Here is an 11663-nt window from a genome sequence, read left to right as displayed (position 1 = left end):
CTGGTATAGTCTGGAACTGTGCTAGTGGCACTGTCTGTATTTGTTGAGGGTTATAGTCCATGGATATAATTTTTATCTGTTTATTGGGTCCTTTACTTTGCTGTACCACAATATGACCACCACTAGTTTGTCGCTGATTTTTATTTATCAAAGGAATTTTCACAGTTGTATTGGCAGCTAGCTTTCTTTGACCAAGTGTTACAGTTTGCTGTGAGGTTGCTAGAGATGTTGTATTTTGAGGAGGATGGATTTTAACAATCTGCGGTTGAGGTATAGAGGTCAACAGAGGTTGAGGTATTGTGACAACATGAGCGGCTGAACGGGCAATACCTTGAGGTTGTTGTTGTCCTTGATTGGTAGCACCTGCAGGCTGTGGTATGGTGACTACATGAGGTGCCGGATTGGTAGCAGGATGCTGTAAGCTCACAATTCTCGGCTGAGTCATGGAAACAACCTGCGGTGTCTCAACTGTCACCATTTGTGAATTAGCCATTGATGTTACCTCTTCCTGCGACAGGGAAACTACCTGAGGTTGGATTACCTTGACAATATTCTTAAAATTTGGAGCCATTGTAGATACTGCGGAAACTGGAACTGCCGACATCTCCTGCAAAACTTGTGCAGGTTGCTGGTCCATGTTTTGACTTTCTTGTAAAAATACTGGAATAATATCATCACTAGAAGCTTGTTGAGAAAACTGGGCTAGAGTAATAGCCTCTGGTATAGGAACAGCCATTTCAGTTGCATTTGAGGTAGCAACAGTTTCAGCCTGATAGTCTTCATCAACAGGTTGGCCCATACCTTCTATTGTAATCATGTTCTGTGATTCCCCTTCAGATTTGTTAGCAATACTTTCTAGGTTGTCATCATGTTCTTCAATGTCATTTTCTATTATTTGATAATCTTGGTTATTGTCAATATTGTCAACATCCATTTCTAGACCCCTTATATCAGCACTTTCACCATTTTCAATTTCCGTTACAGTTGTTTCTTCTACTTTTGGTTCTTCTTTGATTTCATAATTACTACCTTCTTCCATTTCTACACCTTCATGCTTAGTCTCAAAATGTTTTTGTAAAAATTTGAAAAGAGTGAATCGTTTCATACACAAAATGCAAATGTTAGGCCTGGGAGGATGAACCTTTTCTAAATGCCTCTGAAGATCAGATTGAAGCCCAAAAACCCCAGTACAATTGATACAAGGAAATTTGCCTGGTTCAATATCTGTCTCTTTCCAGTGCGTTTCAGTTTTATGCAACATCAGGTTATAAGGAGAGTGTAAATCTTTGTTACACTCAGTGCAAGTGTATGGCGGCTTGGTATCATGATAAATCTTAACATGCCGAATCAGGTCCCGCTTGCGCTTAAATTTACGCGCACAGAATGTGCATTTGAAGTCACGATCGGCAGAATGAACGACCATGTGACTAGTCAGTTGACTCTTCCATCGAAACGAGGCATGACAGAGCGAGCAGGAATATTTGGCGTTACCTGTGTGCAACTTGACATGAGACTGTAGCTCATCTATTGTAGAAAAAGTCTTCTCGCAAGTGTTACAACGAAACGACACCTCTTGTTGATGATCAATCATGTGTCTGTCCAGATCTTTTCTGGAAATAAATCTCTCCGGACATTTCTCGCAAGCATGAGCTTTCTCACCTGTATGCTGGTACATATGCTCATCTAATTTATATTTAAAATGAAACTCCATCTCACATATTTCACACTTATGAGTCAGTGCTCTCTTATTAGCATGATTGGTAGCCTCGTGTTCCACCAGATCCTCCTCCGTGGGCAAGCATTCAAGACAAGTCTTACAGAAATGTTTGTCATCTGCCTTGTGATAATTGTTTAAGTGCTTCAATAGGTAACGCTTCCATACGAATGTCTGCTCACAATAATCACATTTTAGAGGTCGGTTTCCTTCGTGTGATTTTATGTGTCGTACAAGGTCACCCTTTTCCCAGAAAGCAAAGCCACAATGTTCACATTTCCATTCTTTTTCACCACCACTGTGCATCTTTCTGTGACGTATCAGATGAGCATTCCGATTAAAAGCCTTTCCACAGAACTTACATTTGTAAGGTTTTTCTCCTGTAATAAAAAATATTTATAAACTTCAAATTATTTACTTTAAACACAAATGCTTAAAAAAAAAACAGATATAAATTATTCATTTATTTGATAAAGACACAATCTGAAGTCACTACTATAAATAAGTATATTATAGTCATTACACAAAATAATAGTTGTATTTAAGTTTTACTGACAGTGGCCACATCTTGCAAACAATCAGATAACTACTTTAAGCTTTTATCAAAATCATTACTGTCAATTATAAAATACAGATTTATTATTTACAGTGACATCTTTATTCAAAGATTTTAGTGTTGTCATGAGAATATCTCATGACTTCAAATGGAGATACACAACATTTCTTTGTCGATAAAATTATTAATTATTTAATAAAATTATGTAACATAATTAAAATCACAAAGACTGGTACTTTTTCTACAAGCATTGAGTTTTATCTTCTTTTTTTTACAGATATACATGAGACAAACAGTGAAGAACTTTGTACAATAAATTGTGTTTTAAAATAATTGTCCTTAGGTTTCTAATATTCAATGAATATTAATGGTGTATGCTTAACTGTACGATGACTCTATGCACCATTGTACATATAAAGTAAATATATGCTTCAAAGTTCAATATTTGAAGATTCTGAAAATCATGTATTTAACAATTTTAATGGCAATTTTCTGTAGAAAAAAAAAACATATAATGAGTGTAAGAAAATCTGCTAAAAATGCTCCAACAAAAACAATCAGGAATAATAAAAATACTTTTGTTCTTAATGTTTGGAATTAAGTAGAGTAATTTTTCCATTAGCTTGATAACTTAAATATGTAAGGTCAATTAGCACAAAGAAAATGAAACGGCCGCTGTGGTGTAGTGGTTAGCATACAAGTCAATCCAGAGAACCATGATTTGAGTCCCAGCTGTGGTGTGTCGATTTCTTTGAGTGACGTTTCTGTGATATATTATTATTTTTATCAATCATATGCTAAAAAGATGGTGTGTACAGATTGTCCATCCACTTACAAACGGAAGTCAAACAAACTGCGATACTGAACCATGAAAACAGCTAACAAACCTGTGTGTATAATAAGATGCCTGGACAGATGGCACTTGTAACTATAGGCGGCAGGACATTCTGGACATTTAAACTGTTTGCCACTATTTCCCTGATGAATTTTCATATGCTGAACAAGGTTCTTCTGATGGGAGAATTTCTTATTACAAGTCTCACAGGTGAACACAGTGACAGCGCCTGTATGAAGTCTTAGGTGTTTCTCCAAGTTCACCTGTGACCTGAAATATTCACAATACACTTTATAAATATAAAATATTTTTCTCAACCTGCAGAGGTTTTGAAATGATTTTGCCCACTTTTGAATTAGGAAAATCCATACAAAAGTTTAAAATATTTCAGTATCAAAACACATCTAGGACTATCTGAAGAGCACCACTCTCCACTTTTCTCACTGTTTGATAGTAAACTTCATATTTCCTTACTAAATAAAGAAGTCAGAATGTCCTTGACCTTTCCAGCCAAAAATTTGCAAGGTTATCTATTGACAGTTTTGTGTAATTGCAGTTATTTAAAGGATTTGAAGCTAAATGTAACGAAACAAGTTCCTCAGTAAATTTTTTTAACCATAACATTATGGTTGATTCTCAAAAGAAGTGTGATGTAAAATGTCTGAGTTTATACATGTATGAATATTGAATAAAACATTCCAATTCTTTAGGCTGCTATTTTGTGTGATATAGGGAAAATCAATGACCCCCTGGGGCGGGACCAATTTTGACCCCAGGGCTTTTATTTGAACAAACTTGATAGACACTCATTAGAAGGTGTTTCATGCTAAATATCTTAGCTCTAGCTCTTTGGGTTCCTTAAAGGAAGATTTTATAAGTTTTTACTATATACATATAGGGAAAATCAATAACCCCCTTAAACCGCCTCCGTGGTCGAGGGGTTAGAGTCAATGACTTCTAATCCAGTTACCTCTCTGGCGTGGGTTCGATCCCCGGGAGATGCTTTGGTAGTTTAGCGCGGAGGAAGGTAGTCTAGTACTGGTGTAACTCTCCAGGAACGATGGTTAGGAAACTACCCGCCTATATGACTGAAATACTGTTGGAAAAAGGCGTAAAATGAAACAAACAAACAAACAATAACCCCCTTGGGCGTGACCAATTTTGACCCCAGGGCTTTTATTTGAACAAAGTTGGTAGACACTCATTAGAAGATGTTTCATGCTAAATATCTTAGCCCTAGCTCTTTGGGTTCTTTAAAAGAAGATTTTTTAAGTTTTTACTATATGCATATAGGGAAAATCAATGACCCCCGGGGCGGGGCCAATTTTGACCCGAGGGCCATTATTTGAACAATCTTGGTAGAGGTCTACCACACAATGTTTCATGCCAAATATCTTACCTGTAGCCTTTGCCAATTCAGAGAAGAAGATTTTTTTATGTTTTACTATATACATATTAGAAAAACCTATGACCCCCGTGGTGGGGCCAATTTTGACACTAGGGACAAAATTTGTACAACCTTTGTATTGGACCTTCAGATGATACCATAGACCAAATATCAAAGCTCTAGGGCATTTACTTTCAGACCAGAAGATTTTTCAAGTTTTCACTATATATGTATGTAATGAAAATCAATGACCCCCCGGGGCGGGGCCAATTTTGACCCTAGGGCCATTATTTGAACAATCTTGATAGAGGTCTACTACAAAATGTTTCATGCCAAATATCTAATCTGTAGCCTTTGCCAAATCAGAGAAGAAGATTTTTTTAGATTTAACTATATACATATAAGGAAAAACCTATGACCCCCTCAAGGTGGGGCCAATTTTGACAATAGGGACAAAATTTGAACAACTTTGGTAGAGGACCAGGGCTCAAGCTAGGTTCAAAATTTAGGGAGAAGTCACTTCTCCCTCCAGCTGCTTTAGGGAGAAGTGGGGAGACTTTAGGGAGAAGAGAGGAGATTCATTTATCGATGTTTGTTGTATGTTATCGCAATTATGTTGACTCACTGTACATATCTTATTAAATGAATTGGATTTGTGTTACAACAGAATATTCAATTTTAATTTAAAAGTAGTTTGAAACAAGTAATAAGAATGAGTATCATGTAATGCAACCATTGCATTAAATGAAGATAAAAAAGCCATAGTTGATTCCTATCATGGATCATATCATGGGTGGATTAACAGTTATTCCCTTCTGATTTACTATTCATATACACTTATGTTGTAAAGAAAATGAAAGTAGATAACGAAAGAAAGGATCTTTAATTTAACTTCATTTGTAATAAATACAGTGTAATACGCCGTCAATTTTATTTAATTTAACTCGTCGACAAAAAAGGTTATCATAACTTTCATTTAAAATTACCGTTACAGTTATATGTCGAGCGGTCCTCTTAATTCTGACAATCATTCGATAGTGAAAATTTAGTTGACGTTTGATCCGTCCATCATAAATAATTGTTACGGGTAGTTGTATGTTAGCGATGTAATGATTGGTTTAATAATGTCGCCTCGATTAAAACGTGAATTACGATTGGTTTCTCGCACATATCGGTAATCTCGCCGTGGGCGGAGTCTAATTGTTCCTCGAGTGTCTGTTAATTAGACTTTTATGACATGTTGGTAAACAAACGGATTAATGACATTTCACGTTGATTATTTCGCCCGAATCTCCCACTAGCTCGAGCCCTGAGGACCCATAGATGATACCATATACTAAAAATCAAAGCTCTGGCCCATGTACTTTCAGACAAGAAGATTTTTTTAATTTTGTGTTTTTTGAAATCCTTTTCTGGCCCTATGACCTACATATGCAACAGACCGGAACCATTTGAACAACTTTGAAAGGGGACCACCCAAGGATCATTTCTATTAAGTTTGGTTGATGTGCAGTCATTGGTTTCAGAGGAGATTTTGTTAATGTTCAAAAGTTGATGACGCACGACAGACACAGGGCCATCACAATAGCTCACCCTGAGCATTGCTCAGATGAGCAAAAAAATAATTCACAAAATTTACAACAAAAATAAGTTAACCTTTAGCATAAATGATTCAATTAAGAATTCTTATTGAAAAATTTGGAGAAAAAAAGACAATATACATGTACTTATAAATGAGATTTTTGTTGCCGATCTTCCAAAACACTGGTGTCATAAACTTACTTAAAGAGAACATCACATTCCCCGCACTGGTATAATTTATCCTCGTGTGTCTTCATATGCTGGGTGAGATTGTTCTTCAGACTGTATGCTGAACCACACTTGTCACATACAAATGGCATCTGTATCGAGTGAGTTCGTACATGGGTTTTCAGGGATTCTAACAATAGAATTTCAATATATTTTTTTTTAACGTGAAAGAAAATCAAGTCAATCCTACATTTGTTTCGATCACAAAATGTTTACTTTTGTTTATAACATCAGATCATCAGTTTAACAATAGAATATAAGAGACAAGAAGGTCATCACTGAAAGACAATGTGTAAAAGCTTGATAAATCTCCCACATCAATTTTACAATTACTATAATTTGTATCATTAAACTTCAAATATTTATCATTATGTTGCACATAAAATTTTAATTCCTAGCATTTTATCCTATTTCTAACCTTACAATTTCCTTACATATCTGTGGTCAAAGGCACAAAAATACTAATAAAAACTTAGAAAATGAATCAAATACTGAACATATTTCTTACCTCGATCTTCATAAGCTTCCGAACAAAGGTCACATTTGAATGGTTTATGTTGTTTAAGGTGCCAGTGCCATTCCTGTTCACCCTGCTCCCCATAAAATGCTAGGTTACAGTCAGTGCACATGTACAGTCTCTCCTGGATGTTGTTACTGGTACATGTGTCAACAAGTAGTTGTACAGTGCCATGTTCTGCATCTTGTACAACATGACCATGGTCATGTGTGGCAATCTAAAAATATCATTTAATGAGAGATAAGATATTTTATTCATTTAGTCGGGACTGTCTGAGCAGTCCCATAATTTTGTTTGTGCTAGTCAAGATCTAGTCAGTAAGGTGGTTTAGTTTATACAAATTTACTTTAGTTTGATTGTGTTGGAAGCTATAAGCTATTGAAACACTCTGAAATCTGTTTCTGATACCAACTGGTACAAAGCAATTAATGTAAAGTTTCTGCTCAAGGAAACAACTGCTTGCTCATGGCAGGGTTTGAATCCACACAGTCAGCAATCATTGGTTTACTAGTCTGACATGCTAACTTCTCAGCCACGCCGCCACTTACAGACATTCCGAAAAGTATTTTGACAGTACTGGACATTCGGTCATACTGTCCGAATCACTGGACCAAATCAGTTTTCCCTGGACCCATTTCTTGAAGTAGTGAAAAACTAATAATTTCCAACCGGAAGTAAGTATTTTTTCATGTGCTGAACCGTAATAGGTATATTACAACTAAATTTTTTATGATTTTATCCTGATTACTTCGTAACGGCAAATTTATGAAAATTATTTATTTTGAATACGTAATACTGATAATTACTTTGTTCATTTTTATTCTAAATATTATCTTGAAGATCGTTTATGTTAAAGTTGAATGTAAAATCTTAAGGTTGTACCGGATAGTCGGACCGGCTCGAACAGAATTCACCCCCATACGAACGGAATTTTAACGGCCAGGTCAGTTGGACCGGCACTTGTCGGAATGTCTGTACTTAGGTTTTTTCGGAATGTCTGTACTTAATGAACAAAATAAACAAAATTATTCACAAATATATAAATATGTGATACAGAGAATATTGAATGAGTGTAGGTTTAAAATCATATTATGCCAGACTTCAACAAGTTCAATAAATTTAGTATAATCACCAATAAAATATCAATATGTCTGTACTTATTAATTCTTTACCTGCATGTCATTTGTGAGCACACTGACAGCGGCTTGAACCAATGCCTCAACATCATGAACGCTGGTCTGGTTCTGCACGGTAATCTCGCTTGCTGTGGTTGTCATATTTCCAACAATGTTATCACTTCTACCTGAAAGATTAAAGAATGAAAGTTACTTGAAAGTTATACTAAAACCCTTACCAACCTGAATAATATTGTATGGACTTGTGCATTTAACTGGTACAGTCTTGGCAAAACCATTTTTTTTAATATTAAGGGAAACTCAACAATAATTAAATAGCAAACAGTGAAAACCATGATCAGTCCGCACAGAAGTGAAATGGTCTCATAGGTAGTATCAGTTTTAGCCAGTTGGTTAAGGGTTTATTCTTTTGTAGAAACAAGTTAAAGTAACATTTCTGTATTGATTGGGAATACTTGCATATATTCAATGTACCTTTGAAAGAGTTAACTTATGGCATACACAGATTTGCCTTTCCAACATATCAGTATCATGTACAGTAAAGACTGTTTACAGTGACCTTCGATGGGAGAAAAGAAAAAAAATCATTATAGACAGGGAGTCACTGTGGACAGTCTCTATATAATTCAGATATATGTACATATCATACCAATATTTTGTTGAAAAGCAGGACTAAGGGTTTAATTATATTTTTATTGATATTAAACATATCAAATATCATTTATAAAAAACAAGAGAGTATTAAAATTGCATGTATAATTGGTTAAGACTATAAACTACACCATAACATAAGTATTTAAAAGTTACATATTCAATAAAATGTAATTTATATTGATAAATCTGTTTGTAAAAAATGTTTTATTTCAATTATACTAATGAGATGTTACTGTAGAGACATTTAATTTTGCATAATCCGCCTGTTTACTTTACGGAGTTCAATGTATTAATAAAACATTCAGGGCTGCAGATAACATGCGTATTTGCGTTATTACCCAATTAAAATGTCTAAAAACCCAATAGAAATAATAACTAAGGGTAAGAAAAAGTAAATGAATTCTTATTTATACATACAGTCATACTACATTTGAACTGGTGCGTAATGACGAAAATTATTACTTAACGCATACATCAGGCAGATCATACTGTTTCAGACAGTTTTAACCTTTAAATTATATAAGGCAACTTGGAAATCTCCTAGGCCAATAAACCATAAAGCAAAGTTGTAAGTAGCTTTTTTATTACCGTACAAAACCTACAAATGTCTACAATGAAGGTCAAAAATTTTGGGTAAAATGCATGAACTTGTACTTTATAACCCAAATTGGTTAGAGGGGGTAGGGTAAAAAATACAGAAATAACTCAAAGAAAATAGAAAAAACCCAATAGATCACAAAATAAGGAGTAATTACCCAATATACACAAAATGTTATCTGTAGCCCTGAACATTAGATGCAAATCTTCACATAATTTCTACAGATAAGTGCTCCGAAAAAAATTAACAATCGAGGTTTCAAACATAACCACACCTTTAAGACGTTTGGCATAGTTTATCTTTACTCGCCAAAACACCGCAGCAATTATGTATATGCAGGTGTCTTTAATCATATTATCGGCGAAAATTGATTGAATCTGTCGCCCTTTTGTGTAATTGTCAACAAACAGCCACAGTGTATTAGCATGTTGCCGATTGGTCAATGCAAACTGCCGTAGATACAACGCGCGTTCTGATTCGTCAATCGCATGAATACGTATTGAGAAAGATAAACATAGTGAACTCTTGCCTTGCCGCGTGTATGGAACTTTGTTGATGTTAACACTCGTTCTTAATTAGCGGATTAACGGTAATTGGTTGTAATTGAGAGGTAAACAAATTATTAAAAGACCTAACGGCGTAAATAAGTATGACGGAAAATTATAAAAATCGGGCGACTTCAAAATCTCTTTGAAGTTTGTTTTAGGCAAAGTCGATGATCCGAAGGCGACTTCTTCGCCAAAGTTGTCACCTAGTTCAAGCCTGGTTTCCCTTGCAAAAGTCGCTGTTCATGGCTCAAATACCGTAACGGGTGACTAAATCATGGTCGTTGTACGGACTAGACAGGGAGTCGCTACACACAGACCATTTATATAGTAAATACTGTTCGGTGCACCTAACTATGGTCACTATAGACAGAACGTCGCTATATACAGGGGGTCGCTAAGACAGTCTTTACTGTATACTAGTTAGATTTAATATCAATGCCTCATAAACTTTAAAAAATTATTGTTACAACTTAAAATAACATACACCAAGTGTAATATATCAGTAATAATCACCGGACAGGTAATTAAATTTTCTATGTGCATGTAAAAAAATTTAAGTGATAAATTAAAACAGATAACAGTGGTGTTAATTCTAAACACAAAAACAGTAAAGTTGGGCAATTTTAGGGTATAAAAATGTCTGTATCTATATATTGGGTTATGCTATCTTAAAAATCTTTTGGGCACATTTGCTTTACAGTAAGTTCTTTGTAAAAACATAAACAAGTTATTATAAAGGCAATATATTTTCTGAAAAAGCCTGCATCACATCAATACATGTATTTTTGAAAAAATGTCCCATTTACTGTGCAGCAGACAATGTGGCATATTAAAATGGCTGTCAAACCAATTTTTTTTAAATGTTTACTGATGCAAGAATGTTGTGTGTAAGTCACTTAAATTGTGTGTAAAAAGTTGTAACATTATTATATTTTGGGTGATTTTACTGAGCAAAAGTTCCAACTAAGCCTTTTAAAAATGTTTGAAATGCTTTTTGCAATTCTAATGTTCAGTTTTATTTAAAGTATCATAATTAGATTTTATCGCATGTTAGGAATTGCCAATTGTCTATTTTTGAAATCACTGATATGTATGGGTATTGTATATAATTTGGCCTTTAGAATTAATTAAGCGTGAAGAGTTTGACCCACTTGTATCATAGTTTGGGGACCTTTCTGTTGAAAATATGTCGGGTTAAACCTTATACATATACATGCACAGTGCGTTAACTGGAGTGCAGGTATTAGTTACCCGCACTCCAGAGCATGCCCATTGATTGGCTCATTGTTGCTGGGGTTTACTTATTGTGACGGTAGAGAAAGGGAAAGCGTTAGAAATATCATATTCAGATGCTTGTTCATTGGTTACTTTTTTCTGGGGTTTCATATTGTGACAACACTCCGCAATCTTATTACGCCCCCTCGTACAAATTAGACAGCCTTGTGTTTCGATGCTCTTTCTATTACTTAACTGTCGTTCTTTTCCTTTCTATTACTTAACTGTCGTTCTTTTCCTACTGTCAAAATGTTACGCCTCATATAGAATAAAGGTACTGGTGCAATAATTTTGAGCAAAATGAAGATGTTGGACACATTATTTATAGCTAAGAAAATTTACATTGCAACATATTTTTTAAGGACTTAAAAAAATTATGTGAGATATAAACATGAAAAAGGGGAAATAATTCTCACAACAGTGAAAGTAACCAAATATTTTTCTCTCTGTTTATGACATATAATAATGGTCAATCTTTATATAATTTTTCTAGAAATATGATTTTTTATGTCATAAGCCCGATCTGGCATTTTCACAAGCCTGTTCACGACACGGTCAAAGTAAATTGAGCTCGCTTTGAGGCTTTGCCTTTTTCATATTATCATGGGTGAAAGTTGGAAATTTTAAAAATCTT

General features: G+C 34.8%; 1 protein-coding gene across 1 annotated transcript; it reads right to left on the bottom strand.

Annotated features, from left to right (window-relative positions):
* Positions 1–8: 8 nt before the first annotated feature.
* Positions 9–8142, bottom strand: LOC132730411 (zinc finger protein 665-like; the record flags this gene model as incomplete). Its single annotated transcript, XM_060716331.1, is given in 5 exon segments — positions 9–2094; positions 3158–3375; positions 6275–6431; positions 6810–7035; positions 7991–8142. Coding segments are annotated over 5 exon segments (2792 nt in total), but the record flags the coding sequence as incomplete, so codon positions are not given.
* Positions 8143–11663: the final 3521 nt, after the last annotated feature.

Source organism: Ruditapes philippinarum, unplaced genomic scaffold (genome assembly GCF_026571515.1).
Source record: "Ruditapes philippinarum isolate M1 unplaced genomic scaffold, ASM2657151v2 ctg19013_1_1_1_1, whole genome shotgun sequence".
NCBI lineage: Eukaryota > Metazoa > Mollusca > Bivalvia > Venerida > Veneridae > Ruditapes > Ruditapes philippinarum.
Note: the sequence above shows the minus strand (reverse complement) of the source record. Positions and strands in the feature narration are given on the sequence as shown.